The 18110-nt window shown below is 45.3% G+C and overlaps 1 protein-coding gene across 1 annotated transcript; it reads right to left on the bottom strand.

Annotated features, from left to right (window-relative positions):
* Positions 1–6274: 6274 nt before the first annotated feature.
* Positions 6275–17118, bottom strand: LOC130871821 (2'-5'-oligoadenylate synthase 1A-like). The gene is made up of 7 exons (XM_057765441.1): positions 16875–17118; positions 14613–14901; positions 12004–12188; positions 10337–10569; positions 9099–9252; positions 6714–6740; positions 6275–6569 (listed from the first exon to the last, which is right to left on the bottom strand). Exons 1-6 carry the CDS (start codon positions 17055–17057, stop codon positions 6717–6719), a joined length of 1068 nt encoding a protein of 355 aa, XP_057621424.1. The 5' UTR covers positions 17058–17118; the 3' UTR covers positions 6275–6569; positions 6714–6716.
* Between the last annotated feature and the right edge of the window lie 992 nt (positions 17119–18110).

Below are 18110 nucleotides of genomic sequence, written 5' to 3' on the forward strand. Positions count from 1 at the left end.
ATAGGCCAGCCCTTAGGTGGGTGGAGTTGACAGAACAGAATGCTGGGAGGAAGAGATAAATGAGACAATCATCATGCCTCTCCTCTCTGGGTCAGACACGATGAAGCGACGGCCCAAGATAGATGTAGGCTAGAATCCTTCCCAGTAAGCTATTGCCTCGTGGTGCTACACAGATTATTAGAAATGGGTTAGTCGAGATGTGAGAGTTAGATATAATGGGGCAGGCAGTGTTTAAAAGAATACAATTTGTGTGTTGTTATTTCGGGGCATAAGCTAGCCAGACAGTTGGGAGCCGGGCAGGAACGCAACCTGCTGCTCCTTTCTACACCTATGAGCCCTTCCATAGACACTTCATTGTTTTCTAATTCATGGCCTCATTTTGATTTAACAAGAGTTACTGTTTGAATGTGACCTATGTTTGGCTTCAGGACTTCTGAGCTCCGAGGGAAAGGGTTAGTTACACTGCTCAGTGACTCTGTAATGGAATACATACACAAGGGACTCTGTATCTTGGAAGAGGAACAGGGAGTATTCTGGAGACTTGAAGACTTTCCAGTAAAATACAAATTTATCAGACTAGGACCCTGTCTTTCCCTATGGAGGAATGGCAAAGCCGGGAAGGGTGGTGCTGCATTAGTCATTTGATTTCTCTCATCCTGTAGGGGAGCTGCTACTGTCTTGCAGCCCAGCTGGGTAATACTAGCTATTGAGGGACTCTGGGAAAGCCTAGCAATCAGGAGCCCCAGTGGGAGGTAGATTGTGAGCCATGATGGAGCCAATAGGGAGCCATGAGGCTTTTTTTTAAACCCTAAATTGTTTAATTTCTACCTCTAGTTCTTATCCCGCCTCCCTCTGAAGACATAACACTAACTACTATTGTGGGATTGGGGCAATGACTGATGTGGTTTCTTCTAGCTAAATTTGGGGTATCAGGTGGCAGTATTGTGAGACCCGTCCATAGAGACTCTTGTAAAGACCAAACTCTCAGATGTAGACAGAAAAGGAATTCTTTACTCTTGTCTGAGAAGAACTAAAATGTCCAAAGTTCATAAGACATTCTTGATGAGCTCACAATAGTCCCCGTTTATTAGATGTTTTCCTTTAACCTCTACAGTTGGTCTCCAGAGTGATGAACCCACAACCAACTTTCACACCCTTTTATAGTTGTTTTATCAGCCCAAAGTCAGCATTATTCCCTTCCCATGTAGCTTCTGAATATAGAGAGAAAAAAGGTATTTAGCATCATTTAATTTGAATGTTAAAACAATAAATGCCCTGTCCTTTGCTGTGTTAAAGTGTTCCAGGAGCCAAGGTCTGATGTCTCACATCTGGGCAACATCTTTTTATCAAGGAGAAAATACTAGTGAGATTTGCTATCTAAATAACATCTTATGTAGACTTATATCTAATGTTTGTGGAGTGCGATCCCTTGTGTTGTTACCAATTCTCTTAGTCTTTGATTAAATTTTCTCCTTGAGTACTGAAGAACAATGCAGGTTGCCATAATTAATCTTTTTTTTTTTTTGAGTTGTCAAGGCCAGTTGATCAACTAGTCCTCAGAGGTCACTTGGGCTTGGAAGGAATCTCAGACTCTTCAAGTCTCTCTTTTATCATTTGTCCGTCAAAGTGAGAATAATTGCTTCATGTACTGTGGCTTCCTTTGAAGCCTTGAAGAATATTTCCCACATTGATTCTCCATTTTAGACTTGATAATGTTTCAAATTCATTGAGTGAGTTCTCCATGGCCTCCATGAACTGGACAATAAGTGATCAAAAACCTCTGTCCTTAGGGACCTCATTGACCTTGTATGGAAAGGGGAGAAATAGTTCCCCTTTTGTTCCCTCTAACCACATTAGAATAGCCTCTATGGATGATTGTTAAACATCTAGAAGGTCAGTTTTACACCAGTTTTGTATTTTTAACTACTTTATAATATTTCAATATTCAGATACAACTTAATAAACTTTGTTTGACATACATTTTAGGCAGTCCTTGAAATAGTTGAATTGCCAACTTCAATAAATATATGATCTCTAAACCTCATCCTTTATATACCTTAAATAACTTACTCAGACTCTCATAGCTTGCAAAAGCTTTCCTGTCTTGTTTATTCTGGAGCCACCCAGTCATCATTATCTTCATATATCTAAGTTCTTCCTTTTTTTTCATTAAGGGCATTTACACATTTATGTTCTTCTAATGTGTGCTTTTATGTACTGCTTCCTTTTTCTAATATCATGGGAAATAGAAACATTGACAAATATGTCTATGATCTGTTGTGAGATGTTTCTCTCCTGTGGAGGGGGGAGGAAACTGTAAGTCCCAATGAAGATGCAAAGTACAATTTCACCAAAGTCCATCCTGGGGAACCAAGGAGTTTACTGAGCTTACTTACTGAGCATGGTTGAAAAGACACAAGGATTTTGATACTGTAGTGGTTTTAGTCAAAATGACCCCCAACGTCCCATGGAAAGTGGCACTATTAGGAGGTGTGGCCTTGTTGGAGGAAGTATGTTATAGTCACTTTCTGCTGTCTGTTGATCTGGATGTAGGTAGAACTCTCAACTCTTTCTCCAGCACTGTGTCTGCCTGTATCCACCATGCTTTCTGTCATGATGATAATGACTAAACCCTCTGAAACTGTAAGCCAGCCTCAATAAAATATTTTCCTTTATAAGTTTTTGCTGTGGTCATGGTGTCTCTTCACAGCAATAAAAACTCTAAGATACCCAAAAGCCACATAAGAATGTCTCCAAATAGTGTGTACAGTGGCTCTCCCATAGCTGCATATGTGGAGCTTACCTTCTCTCTACTCTTCCACTGGCCATATTCTCTCTATTATATTACTTTTCTCAGTGGATGTAGGAAGTAAGCCTGTTAGCACTCAAGTTAAATTAACACTTTTAAAGATGGCTTTCTCATAGGTGCATACACAGAATCTACATCCTCCCAAGTCTTTCCCAGCCTATGTACTCTAGCTCATCCCTATAGCCACAAAGTCACATGTCATTAGGGATGCATTGTATACAGTTGCCTGGAAAAGAGACTATATACTTGCTGGAGGAGATACCTTCTTTCATGATAGAATATCAACAGTCAGCAAACCTGGTGGTGGTCATCCTTTGTAAGCAGGCACAGCTGATCACAGGAAGGTACCAATTGTTTGTCTTAAGATAGTGCTGAGTAATAACAATTAAATGAAAGAAAGCTGAATCAAAACTGTAAAAGAAAATGTAATAAATTAATATTTCTTAGGTACAAACTATTCAACTAAATCTTGGATAAAACACAAGACATTTTTCATATGATACATGGCATCACTACTATAACCATGCTTTTTGATTTTAATGTGAGTATGGAGTTGATACCAAGAAACAACAGATATATAACAAAACATCATGGAATTGATGTTTACAGCATCCAGTACAACACAACTAAGAAATCCCTCTAAAAACTATGATGCTCCAGCTTACTCTAGAATATCCTGTTCACAGGGGGGTCTCTCATTTGTTGTTCTCACTAGACTTAGAGGGGGTGACCCAGAAATGAGCTGGGAGGGCAGCTCCCCAGAAGCCTGTCTTTGTCATGGATTTGCCAACCTTGATTCAGCTCAAGCTGGAGTAGGGAAGTAGGGACACTGTAGTAGGAGACCACTTGTTTGTTTCCCAGATGCCCAGACTCCTGAAATAATCACACAGAAACCATATTATTTAAATCACTGCTTGGTCCATTAACTCTAGCTTCTTATTGGCTAACTCTTACATCTTAATTTAACCCATCTCCATTAATATGTGTGTCACCATGAGGCTGTGGTTTACCAGATAAAGTTCCAGCCAGCAGCTGTCTCCGGCAGGGGCTACATGGCTTCTCTCTAAATTTTGCCTTTTTTTTTTCTCCCAGCATTCAGTTTTGTTTTCTCTGCCTATCTCTAGTCCCTGCACAGGCCCAAGACAGTTTCTTTATTGGGCAATGGTATTCACAGCATACAGAGGGGAATCCCACATTACCTTCCATTTTATGTTTAAATAAATAGGAAGGTTTTAACTTTAACATAGTGAAATTACATATAACAAAATAGGTATCAAGCAAGAATTATAGTTACAACATTTATATCTGCTTTATCTTTCATCAAAACTAAAGACAACTACAAAAACTATCTATTCTTCAACTTCATGCACTGCAAGCAACTCCCAGAACTCTAGAAATGACAGAGACATCTCTCTGCCTGGACAGTAACCAAAAGTTCTGTATCATTGGAACATTCATCTTCAGCCCACAGGCCCATAGTATCCAGCAGACTTTTCCATGAGGCAGGAAATTTCAAAGACAGTTCCACCTATATTGGTCAGTGACTTTCTTCTGTGTTCTGCAGAATGTCTGGCAGACTCTTTCATGAAGCAGGAACCTTGAACACCTTTAGGCAAGTTCAGCAGTCATTTCTTTGTGGGTCCTACATGTCCAGTTCATCAAGCAGTCCAGGCAAGAGCAGTTTCTTGCCCAAATGGCTAACCAACTCCATAAGGAGCCTCTTTGATGCCCATCTTTCTCTTGAAGTAGATTGGTGCTGCCAGGAGCATATGTGTCTCAGTGTCATGAAGAGTCCTAAATTCTTAAAATATTTTAAATGCCATATACTGTAGTCTTTGAAAGTATGCAGTGTGCTCTATCTGAGCCCCTGGTAACCCTGCAGAGTGTGATTTGTTCTGAGGTCTAGGGGACATGCATCTTCTCACACTCCGAGACACTGGGGCTCCTGGTTCTCAGGGCTATTAGAATAAGAACTGAATGAACGATGGCTGATGGAGGAAGGTCATTGGCTAATAAAGAAACTGCTTTGGCCCATTTGATAGGCCATCCCTTAGGTGGGTGGAGTAGACAGAATAGAATGCTGGGAGGAAGAGGAAGTGAGCAGATGCAGGGCAGCTCCTCTCCTCTCTGGGGCAGACGCCATGCCAGTGTGCTCTAGAGCAGACGCAATGAAGCTCCGACCCAGGATGGACTTAGGCTAGAATCTTCCTGGTAAGCACACCTCAAGATGCTACACACATGAATAGAAATGGGCCAGGCAATGTTTAAAAGAATACAGTTTCCGTGTAATTATTTCGGGTATAAAGCTAGCCGTGCAGGAGCCGGGCAGGACAAAAAGCAGGCCCACAGCTCACACTACAGATGGCTGGAAGGACGGACACACACACACAGAGTTATTAAGAGAGTGGGCACTGGGGACAGGAGCAGGCTTTGGGAGCAGGTGCCCTGTGCAATGCCCTGAACTCTTAAGTAAGCAGGGTACAAGAGTTGAAGTCACATGTGTGTTTTGGGGGTCTGACAAATGAGCCACCGGTTCACAACACTGAACTATGGAACCATTAGGTCTCTGTGTGGAGGGTGTGTGTGTGTGTGTGTGTGTGTGTGTGTGTGTGTAATTCCAGAACTCGGGAGACTGAGGCAGGAGGATGCCTATGAGTTTCAGGTCAGACTAGGCCACATAATGAGGTCTTGTCTCAGAAAGAGAAAAAGGAAGCAGACGCCCACTGTGATTTAACTCAGTGCATCAAAAGTTCATTGTCACCACAGACAACCATGTGTCTGTTTTTGTGATCTCCAGTGTCACAAATTCAGTTCATTTTTGTCATTCACCTCTTCAAACCCCCCTGCATGTTGCAGCCACCATGCATCTTCATGTGCACTGCTCACACTCCTAGGTACCTGTAGTCATGCGCAGCTGCAGAACAGCTTCTGAGTAGATAGGGCAGGTCTTGAGTCTTGTCTTGGGGACATGGACAGAAGGAACCAGGGATTTCTGACTTGAGATGATGTATAAGTGATCTGGGGGATCTCAAGCCATGTGACATCATAGCTGTAGTGGGTTGGTTCTGCTCTGTCTCGGGCTGAGCGCTCAGTGCCTGGACTCATGGGTAGCGTGTAGCAAGTGGTCAATAAATGCATCTAGTTAACTACAAACACATACACACATACACACACAAATACACACACATCCACACATATACCTGCATGCACACATACCACATCCACACATCTACACACACACATACATGCACACACACATCCACACATCCACACACAAACACACACATCGACACATCTACACACACACACATACATGCGCGCACACACACATATACATACACACACACACCTACACCCTTTTGACTCATCTCACACACTGTCATGGCATCTGCTGTGGTTTATTGTCATTGATCAGACATTGGACAGATATTCCCATTACATATACAGACAGAAGTCAAGCTTGAGTTCTTCCTCTTCCTCTGAATCTCTTGTCCCACAGAGGACACTGGTAGAGGATAAGGCAGATGAAGCAGGCCATGAGGAAGGCTGTTTGTGATGGAACAGGATGGAAGTGTGGGCAGGCAAGGGTCAGAAGCCTGGCGTCTGATCCCAGCTTGGACACTCTCCCTTTGGGGCCTTGGGCAGCATTCTGCCCTCTCTGGTCAAGGCCTGCAGCAAAGGAGCACATCCCCTGGCTCTCGACCCTTCTGAGCAGATGCTGCTGTGCTCACAGGAGGACACAATTCCAGTTCTTGTCCACCTGAGGATGGAGGGAAGGCAGAGAACATCAGGTCTACAATTACCTCAGCACTAAGGCAGGAGGATGGCAATGACCAGGCCACCTAGGACTACACAGCATAAGCCACATCAAGACAAACCAAAACAACAAAGAAAAATAGCTAACCTGTTATTGTGGCACAGGAACTTCGGTCTGTAACAGAAAACACACGATCATGTCATGAGCCCGCATTGGTACTTGGAAGGGTATGCAAATGAGCCTGGGGGTAGGGCACCATGACTGGCTACCTGAAGCCCCTCAGAAGGGACAGCATATCCCCATGTTGTGAAGATGGCAGTTAGGAGTTTTGGAGATGAGGGAGCTTAGCCCATTGAAAGTGTACATAGCCATATCTGAGTTCCCCTCATTCAGTAGCAGATCTGCCAAAATGGGAGAGAGAGCCAAGCCACCTTTCTGCTGTGTGACAGTCCTAAAGGTCACAGCAGCCACAGGTGTCTTGCTCCCCTAGGTCCCTTCTACTTTCCTTCCTGACCTTCTGAGGTTTGTGTCCCACATCCCTGAACCCATTCTAGGCTCAATCCTGAGGCAATGCATGACATCATCTGTTCCCTAGCATCAGAAAAACCCTGCCCCAGGAGAGGAAAGGTTCAACTGCAGGTCCCTCTGTGCCACATTGTGACTGTGACACAGCCCTACTGAGTACTGTGGGTCACATGACAATGAGATAGGAAAGATGAGCCGCTTCGTGGATCTGAGCACTTACTTCAGAGTCCATGGGAATCCCAGCCCCTCATCTCCTTAGCTGACAGTCCTTGAGTCAGTGGCTTCAGCTCTCTCATCCTACTGGCCTCTTGTGTGTGTGTGCATGTATGCGTGTGTGTGTTTCTGTGTACTTGTGTATTTGCATGTACATATATGTTTGTGTATGTATGCATGTTTGTGTGTGTGTGCAATCAACCGAGAATGCTATACTCCTCAAGTGCTGTCTCCTTGACGTTTGGGTTGCATTGCATTGGAACTCACCAAGGAGACTATGCTCCCTTGCTGGCCAGTGCAGGGACCTCATTGTCCACACATTGGAATGGCAAGTGCACATCTCCTTGTCCGACTCATTTACATGGTTCTGATGATGATATTAGGCTCCTTATCCTTGCTTACGTGACAAGTGTGTTATTGACCGAGCCTCCTCATATCATCAGAGAGAGAAGGATTCTATTAAGCACAATACAGCTGAATACAGCAGCAATAGATGTCCATGCGCAAGAGTCCCTGTGCTAAGAGTCAGACTTCTTTGGGTATATACCCAGGGGTGATACAGCTAGGTCATGGAATTTCTGTTTTCAGTTTTTACAGCGGCTGCATAGGTTTACATCCCCACTGGCCATGACTAGGGTCCTCTTCCTCACCTCCTTGCTGGCATTTGTTATCATCTGTTAGCTTTTGTTATCATCCGTTTTCTTGTTCATGATCATTCTAGCTCGAGTGAGATGAACTCTCAAAGAAGTTAAAACTTCTTAGAGCCAGGCGGTGGTGGCGCACGCCTTTAATCCCAGCACTCGGGAGGCAGAGGCAGGCGGATCTCTGGGAGTTCGAGGCCAGCCTGGTCTACAAGAGCTAGTTCCAGGACAGGCACCAAAGCTACAGAGAAACCCTGTCTCGAAAAACAAAAAAAAAAAAAAAAAAAAAACTTCTTAGACCTTGAAATTTTATGTGTGTGCATGTGTTGTACCCCTTGTGTGAAGTGCCCGTGCAGGGCAGAAGAGGGCACTGATTTCATTCTCGGTGTGGTTGCCATTGGTATGTCAAGTGTGTATCAGCTGTGTGAGTCTTCTGATGGAGTCTAGGGTCTCATATATAGATCCATTCATCTACAGTAAGGATTCTTTGACCTCTTTTCCTAACTGCATCCCTTTTATTTCCATCTCTTACTACTCTTGCTATGACATCAAACCCTCCGTGGAGTAGGAGTGGAGAGCGTGGACACCTGGTCTTGTTCCTGATCTCAGGAGAAAAGATTTCATGAAGTTTTCCATTTACCATGAGTTGGCTCTAAGTTGGTCATAGATAGCCTTTATTATGTTGGTAGGTGGTCTCTCCACTTTTAGTTTTAATTATGAAGGGATATTGTATTTTTTTTCCAAAGCCTTTTCTGCCTCTCTTGAGGTGGTAATGTGATTTCTGTCTTGGAGTTCATTTGTGATGTATTTCTTGATTTGCGTGTATGGACCCTTCCGTGTGTCTCAACTTATAGAGCCCTAGTGAGGATCCAGTGAGCTACTGTATAATAAAGAATGCAGGACAGAGCCTGAACACAAAGCAGACACTCAGAGCAGAAGCTGCTATTTCTTAGGATGCTGGGCAACAGGAACTCTGCAGGGGTGATGTGACAATCCCTGAGACCAAGAATGACTGTAAAGCAAGCAGTGTGGCAGGACAGCCTACAAGCTTGGGCACCTTTGGAAAGACAGCATTTTTTTGTTTGAATATTCTCCCAATAGATGAATTGACCAAAGTTGTGGTCAAGGAGACAGAATGGTGACAAATTCTCACCGGCACATCCCAAGAGCGCACTCGGGAAGTATCCCAATTTTTAATGCATGGGTATTGCAGCCAGACTGTAGCCTCTCCTGCCAGCCGCCACCAGCCTTCTGGATTCGAACCAACCACATTCCTTGTTGGGTCAGCTGGGTCCAGGATCACAGGCCTGCAAAGCAACATTCAGAGAGGGAACTGACCGGCTGGCCAGTGCCCCAGGTACCACTGCCCACGAACAGGGCAGAAGCTCAACAGAGCAAAACTGTCCTACGTTTGTCCTGAGTCCCTGTCACACAGCATAGAGAGAGTTCAACCTGAGAGGGTCAGAGTATGAGATGTGAGGGCTGAACACAACACAAGGTCAAGACACGTCACCACCCAGATGGCACATGCACTGTATTGTTCACAGCCTCCCAGTCCTTACGGCTTCAGTTAAGGTGTGGCCTGAGAATCCGCAGACCATTGCAGCTGGCTGGAATTCAGTAGGGTTAATACCGGGGCTTTGAACTGCCTTTCGTGATATTATCTTTTGTTTGAAGTGTTTGAATCTTATCTGAGTTCTGCCAAAAGGGTTCAAAGCCTCTGCAAAACTTGCTTTAAAAAATTAAGCTGGGCAGTGGTGGTGCACGCCTTTAATCCCAGCACTCGGGAGGCAGAGGCAGGCGGATCTCTGTGAGTTCGAGACCAGCCTGGTCTACAAGAGCTAGTTCCAGGACAGGCTCCAAAGCCACAGAGAAACCCTGTCTTGAAAAACCAGAAAAAAAAATTAAAACATTGGAATACCAGAACTGGTCTCCAGAATTGCTTTGACATTTATTTCCTTCAGGGAGCTTCAGAGAAGAGGGTTTGGCATACAGGCATTAACTTGCCGAGATGCAACTTGTACAGTTTTGCTAACCAAAACTGGCTTCTGTATGGCTGCAAGCCAAAATTCATCCTAAAAAGACCTTTTCTTCCACAAAACAGAACACGTATATCACTGCAGGAACACCTCAGTTCCCACTCCATGTACCCCCTCCCTCTGCTGTTTGGGTGTAGACAAGGTCAGAGTCTTGGTCTCCTCATCTGCAGACAGGAAAGCCCACCTCTGCCTCCCAGGTCCTCATGTCAATCATGTGACAAGAGGACAGTGTCCAGCACAGTGACAGGACAGGAAAGGCTCCACTGACACGGAGCTCCCACCTCCCCATTTCCACAGTGCTACACCATGGTCCTCACTGGTGGGGAGGTTGAGTCATGAGGGGACAGGCTACCTGGCTCTTGTGAGCCGACTCAGCAGGTAGTTTGAGATCTCCTGGTCTTGAAAGTCATAATAAACTGTCCAATGGATTTGAAGCTGCTTGTATTTTGTGATCAGTTCCAAAACTGTCCGGAAGCCCTGGGCTGTATTGAACTCAGTGACTCCATTCCCACGTTCCCAGGCATAGACTGTGAGCAGCTCCAGAGCATACTGTGGGGGCAGCGGCTCACCCAGCTTCTCCTTACACTGTGAAGAGAATAGCAAAACAGAAGAGTAAAACAGGGTTGTCAGCTGTTGTGTGGGGACCTGTTCATGTAGATTTAGTCTACGGACGCTCCCATGCTATAGCCAAGGGCTGAGTGGTTGAGATGGAGACTGTGTGGTCCACATTGAGCATTTACTAGCAGGCATAGGAGGAATCATGACACAGTAATTGACAGCCAGGAAGTGAGGTTCAGAGCAGGATAGTAATGATGCTCATTATTTATGGTTTTATCACAGACTCTGAAATAACAGGGGAGGAGTTAGGGAGAGGGCCCAGTCCATAAAGTGCCCCCCAGTCAAGTCATGGAGTTCAGATCCCAGCACACACAGGCTGATGAGAGCAGTGACTCATAATCCCAGCTTTAGGCAGAGGAGGAGATGGGGTTCCCAGGGCTCTACGACTGTTTAGAACTGTTGACTTAGCACTCTGTGGGCTCAAGTGTGAGGCCCTGAGCGGATTTACAAAATGGAGAGTGACTCACTCCCTAGCCTCCACGTGTGTGTGCACACAAATAAACACAGACACATGTGCTCCCTAGAACAGGTATAGAGACAGAAACACCACACAAACATTTAAAAAGGTCCAGAAAAAAACAAGAGATTGCCCATTTAAAGAGCTAATAGCTTGAAATGGCAGGAAAATAGAAACCAGAGAATGTGACAGGCTTAGCCTCAGAAAGAAGCAAAAATCTAGACACAAATGATGTAGCAACCAGGAAGCAGTGAACCAGACATGGCTGAAGAGAGAGCAGGCTACCTGGAAAGTGGACTGGAAGACACCTACTGGAACAAGCGTGGCAAGTCCTCCTTCCTCCAGCTCCCCTCCCCCTCCCTTCTCCCTCCTACAGCAGCACCTTCCCTTGCTGTCTTCTGTCACCTTCTCTTCTCTCAAATCCTCCCCTTCAGCCTCTCTTTCCCCTCTTCTTTCTCATTTTCTATTTTCTCACCCCTGTGTTTCTTCTTTTTTCTTTTTGTGAATCTGACATAAGGTAGAGTCATCTTGAGAAGATGGACTCACAAATGAGAAAATGCTTCTATCAAACTGCCCTGTGGGGCATTTTATTGATCAGTGATTAACAAGAGAGGTACAGCCCACTGTGATTGGTGCCATGCCTGGGCAGGTGACCCTGTAGTGTACATAAATGCCAGCTGTGTGAGTCATGGAGAGCAAGCCAGTGAGCAGAATTCCTCCATGATCTCTGCTTCAATTACTGCCCTGACTTCGTCAGTGATGGACTGTGACTGGGAAGTGCAACCTAATAAGACCTTTCCTTCTTTCCTTCTCTTTCCTTCCTGTGAGACTTTTGGTCATGTGATAAAATATCGTGTCAATAGAAAGCCAACTAGAATATCCCTGCTTTTCTCTGGCCCAGTTTCCACTCATGGAAACCACAGTGGCTGGACCAGATGCCATACCAGTTGGTACCAGTGCTTGACCAGGCGGATGAGATTCTTCAGTTTGGGTGGACGATCCTTCAGGAAGTTTCTCTGAAGTTCGGTGAAGCAGGTGGAGAACTCGCCTTCCTTCCCCAGGGAGGTGCACTCACTGATGAGCCGTCTGTAGATTTGGGGGTCAGGCTTGTTGTAGACGTTGACATCACCTGTAAAGGAGGCTTCACTTAGTTAACACCACAGTCCTTTTCTGAGGTTCTTTGGTTTCTCTGGGGTGACAAGCTCACAGGCTGTGGGATTCTGTGAACAGGGCAGAGATTAACCCCGGCAAGCATCACTCCCCATACATCCATGTGTCCCAGCACACCTCAGGACTGCATACCTTATGTGGCCCTAAAAATCCCACAACTGTTCCTAATATAGTGCCCTCCTCACAGGCCTGGAGACAGCGGTGGAAGGAAACAGCACACTGAGGTCACACACAAGAGGGCTGCACGGTCATCTAATAATGGCCAACCACATTCTGTGTGCCCAGTATTATCTGCATGGGGCTTGTCGTGTGTGTGCACCCCTGCTCATGCCAGATTTACTGTGGAGCAGTCTGATGCATTTTATTCGTGCATCTCAGGCTTACAGAGTCTGAGATTTGTGTGTGTTCATGAGAGATTATACATGTATGATTGGAGGTAATAGAGGACATTGGGTGTCTTTCTTTATAATTTGTCACCTGATCCCTATTTTCTCTGTGAGCAAGGAGCTGGGCTGGCATCCAGAAAGCCACAGAGATTCTCCTGTCTCTGCCCCCATAGTGCCAGGGATACAGGTCCATGACTAACACCTCCTAAGTTAGGTGGATGTTGGGGATTTGAACTCAGGTCCTCGTGCTTGTTCAAAATTGCCCTTGCCCACTATGCTATCTCCCCAGTCACTGTGTGTTTACACTGCATGATTTTCTGTAGTGCCTAACTTAATATCACATGACTTTATTTGTCTAGGTTCTGAGAAGAGCAACGTGTGTGTGTCCAATGAACTTGTAGATGGGCAGCAGGCTATGGAATAACCGTATGTGTGCAATTGTGTGTGGGTACATGTGCACATTTGAGTGGATTAGGCAGGTAGCAGGCTGTGTCTCAGGTGTGTGCACTTGTGTGGCTGTGGCTGCAGCAGGCCACACCATCAGGCTTTGATGCTGACATAGGACAAAGTCACCTGCCGATGGAGTTGGGGACATGCCCAGTCACTCACTGACTCATGGGCTTATTTTCAACTTGAGGGTCCAGCAGAGTAGAGCTCATTGGCTATGTCATCTTGGGTAGGGTTGTGACAGGGTCCTCTCTTAGGTTGCCACCCACACCACCATTTCTAAGGGGGTCCTTCTGTGGTGGCCCGACTTCCTTACTAGGAAGCTGCCTGAGGTTGGGGAAGTCTATGACCAAGACAGGTTTCTGGGGAAACCGCATTATAGTTAATTTCTGGATCATTCCCTAAGGGCCCCCTCCCCTTGCAGCTTCCCACAGCATGCGGCTGCTCCTTCTCCCAGACTGGCCTCTCATTCCCTGATGCCTGAGACTCTATTGTTTCCATGGCTCTCCTAAGCAGAGGGCAGTGACCTTGTCTTTAAGTTAACAGCAGCAGTTCACACACTGGCCACCAAGGGGTGCTGTGTTCCCCAAATATAAAGCCTCCAGTATTTTCTACACTCCCCAAGCCCCAGTGTGCTTTCAGGGGTGTCCCTGGTTGTCTTTGGGTAGAACTGGGCAACTATTAATTTTGGAGATACATTGTGTGTCAGGCCTGGTGTAAGATCTTCATGTAGAGGGTCATTTCATGCATAAAATAACATGTTCGTGCATGTTGGAGGCTGGGGTGGTGATGGCTGGGTTTCCTGGGTTCTGGAGGCAGATAGCACTCCTCTGAGAAGTTCTGTATCCTGCACTAACCCTCCCACAGATACCTAGGCCTCTGGCCTTGTCTGAGGTTTCCCTTGGGAAAAGATGCATCAGTTATTAAATTTGAGTGAGTTTTCTGCTGCCTCAGGCTTACAAAGACAAAATCCACAGTCAGCCACATATATCACTGGTAAACTGAGGGGACATCTAAGGTGCCTTCATTCCCTCAGTGGGCCAGCTTGCTACTTAATGCCCTTCTCTGATGGATCCTCATTCCCCACTCCCAAAATTCTAAATCTCTCCTCCCCAGCTCACCTCTAAAGCAATCCTTGTTTGGGTGAATTTCTCAAATGATAAATACTTTCAGTTCAGGAATAGAAGGTGTGGGTTAGAGAGATTGTCACTAATGTGATTGGCTCACAATCATGTTGGAAACCCAGGACTCATGGAAATACCGGGAGTGGTGGCACAGGATTATTATAATCACAGAGCTGGGGAGGTGAAGACAAGAGGATTCCCAGGGCTCTGTCCAGTCAGTCAAGATTAATGTGTAATTCCAGGTCAGAGAGAGACCAGAACTCAGAAAAGATGGATGGCTGCTGAGGTGTATTATCCATGGTTCATGATCACATCCTCCCCACAATGAATCCGCATATGACGAGAGAGGGGGGAGGATAGGGGGAGAGAGAGAGAAGAGAGGATGAAGGCATTCAGAAGGATGAGCTAAGGCTCTGACTGGCTTACCCAGCATATCATAGGCCAGCAGAACATCAAACTCCACTTCCTGCTGGAGCTCGGAGGAACTCAACTTCAAGATTATCCCAGGGGAGTTGTTCCTCCATGATCTGAGGACCTCAAATTTCACTGGGAATTTTTGCTCGCCCTGTAACTGGCACAACTGTTTCTCAATCTCCTTTAGGAATTCTCCTCGTTGCTTTAACTGATCCTCAATACTGGTGAGATTGTTAAGGAACACCACGAGGTTGGCATCTGACCGGCCCGTGAGCATTTTCCCTTTGCCCGAGGAGCCACCCTGAAAGACAATGAGAAAGACTAGGAACAGGGAGTCCAGATGCTGAACAGCCTAAGGGTCCACCAGCTAGCGTGATGATGGAGAGGGAAAGCCAGACTTGCGCTGAGGAGTAAAATCAGGATCTATGTAGGAAAAAAGATGGTTCTGGATCTCCACATGTTACGGGAGATAAGCCAGACCCAAGATGACAGACGTCAGTGTCTATCTCTGGAGTCTAGAGTTAAATATGGCTGTGTGTGTGTGTGTATGCATGAGAGAGAGAGAGAATGAGAAAGATGGAAGGGTCTAAAGGAAATGAGGAGCAAGGGATGGCAATGGTGGTAGGAAGGGTAGCACATTTTCTCTAAGGTGTAACCTAGATTTAGCTGCACTCATGTGACATGAAATCAGAAGGGGACTCTCCGGGAATGTTCTGATTGGGGGGGAAGCAAATAACAGGATGGTAGTGGGTGGGAGGACAGTATATCCATATATAATTAATATATACATATGGAAGTATTGTCAGGAACTTCATTGTTAGCATTGTTAGTTGGAGGGAATATGTTTATACGATATCACATACTTATAACAAATTGGCTTTATGTAATCTAAAATAACATAAAAGTCATAGGACCACAGAAAAAAAGAGTAAAAGGTGAATCCACACCTATAAAACAACAATAAAGAAGAAAAAGAACTCATACTAAAGAGAGCCTCCCTAAATAAAATGCTGAAAACAATCACTTAACACATGTGAGTACCGGCCAAATGTCATTTCTGGGGACCCATAGCCAAACATCAAGGGGAGACTGGGGAATCCTGTGGAAGGAAGAAGGAAGGATTATAAGAAGGGGAGGGGTCAAGGACACTGCCAGGAAACCTACAGCATCAGCTAACCAGGATTCATAGGGGCTCACAGAGAGCTGAAAACCAGGGGGCTGCATGGGACTGACCTAGGCCTCTTCTTATATGACGTGGTTGTGTAGCTTGGTCTCTTTATGGGACTCCTAACAGAGGGAGCAGGGGCTGTCTGACTCTTTTGCTGGCTTTTGGGACCCTGTTCCCCCTACTGGGTTGCCTCATCCAGCCTTATGTGAGGGGAAGGATATGCCACGGCTAGCGGCTAGCTAATAGCCATGGGAGGCCTGTCCTCTTCTGTAGAGAAACTGTGGAGGAGTGGACTTGGAGGAGAGAGGGGAGGTAGGAAAGGAGGGAGAGAAAAACCATAGTCAGGATGATGATGATGATGATGAAAAACATCATATCTGGGGACATAAAGGTGGCTCAGTAATTAAAAGACCCTGTTGGTCTTACAAATGTCCTGCGTTTAGTGCCCAGCACCCACATAGTCCAGTTCACAACCACCTATGTAACTACAGCTAAAAGGGATGTGACAGCCGCTCTCCAGCTCTGAGGGCACCACACTAACACACGCACAGCGCACATCCACAAGAATTTAAAAGTAAAAATGAGACACAAACCACCAGCAACATGATTTCTGCAGCTTTAACAGTGACTGAGACTTAGGTACTGTCATGAAGTTTGGTTTGACAGACTCTAACCCAAGCCCAGTGAGGCCCCATCAATCCAGTTACCCACACATGGGGTCCTGTTCTGTCCCATGTCACATTTGACTTAGTCTACATGTCCTGTGCCATCACAGGAGGTGTGCAGAGAACACTGTACACACAGAAGGTTAGTAACCAACCAAAGGCCACACAGCAATGTGAAGGTTGGTTCCTCTGATCCACCACTCTCAAGAAAACTACTTCCCCAAGCTTGGCCTCAGTTTCCCTGACTCTGAAATGGATGTGGCCTGGGAGGGTGGAACACAAACTGTAGCTGAGATTCTTTTCTAACATGGATGTGGGACCTGGGGGCAGAAACCAGTACACAGCTGTGATCAGAAGTGAGGAGACGGAATCAGGGCTACAGTATGGCTCCCAAGGGTCCTCTCCTCCCATCTGGGTCAGTTCAGGCTAAGGGGAGCTCACCTTCACCACCTTGGAAACCCTCACAGAGTAGTCCGTGTCTCGGAAGCATCTCTCCTTCAGGAAGGCACACATGGTGTTGATGACAGTTCTGACATCATTACGGAAGCTGGTGTTGGGTTGGAGGTAGTAATCTATGAACCCATCCAACCCTGAGGCCTGGGTGCTGCTGAGTCCCTGCCCCATCCTCAGGCCCTGAAGCTTTCTTCCCCTCTGCAGCCTGAGGCTCCTGTGTCTCCCAGGCGAGCTGAACCCAGGCACAGGGCTTTTCAGTTTCGATTTCTAGGAATGGGTGAGGCTGCCAGTGTTTCCAAGTCTGTGATTCTGAGGATCCTGTGGGCACACGGCCAGAATGATTCATTGTGAACAACGCCCTGGGGAACTGTGAGAAAGGCTCCAGGAAAAGAGGCCTCAAATGCACTTTGTTTTCTGTTGGATGTGGCTTTGGGCCTCAGGTGACAAACATTTACATTTAATTCATAAGACATGTTTATTTATAACACTAAGTGTCTCCATAAAGAAGATGAGAAAATCCCACAATAGTGAGTTAACAGAACACCTGAAAGCTCTAGAACAAAAAGAAGCAAACCCACCCAGGAGGGACAGGAAATAATCAAATTGAGAGCTGACACCAACAAAACAGAAACAAAGAAAACAATATGAAGAATCAATGAGACAAAGAGTTGGTCTTTGAGAAAATAAACAACAACAACAAAAAAAACCCTTTATTCACACTAACCAAAATGCAGAAAGAGAATAACCAGATTAGCAAAATCAAAAATGAAAAGACAGGTATAACAACAGACATGGAGAAAATCCAGAGACTCATCAGGACATACTTCAAAAACCTGTACACCAAAAAATTGGAAAATTTACAGGAAATGGACAATTTTCTGGATAAATATCACTTACCAAAATCAAATCAAGGCCAGATAGACAAATTAAATAGATCTATAACTGCTAAGTAAATAGAAGTAGTCATCAAAAGTCTCACACCAAAAAAAAAAAAAGCCCAGAAGGTTTCAGCTCAGAATTTTCAAAGAAGAACTAATACCAATTCTCCTCAATTTCACACAATTGAAACAGAAGGAACATTGTCAAGTTCTTTTTAAGAGGCTACAGTTACTCTGATACCAAAACCACACAAAGATACTACTAAGAAAGAGAATTACAAACTAGCCTTACTCATGAACATTGAAGCAAAAATACTCAATAAAATACTGGCAAACCGAATCTAAG

Source organism: Chionomys nivalis, chromosome 3 (assembly GCF_950005125.1).
Source record: "Chionomys nivalis chromosome 3, mChiNiv1.1, whole genome shotgun sequence".
In the NCBI taxonomy this organism is placed as follows: domain Eukaryota; kingdom Metazoa; phylum Chordata; class Mammalia; order Rodentia; family Cricetidae; genus Chionomys; species Chionomys nivalis.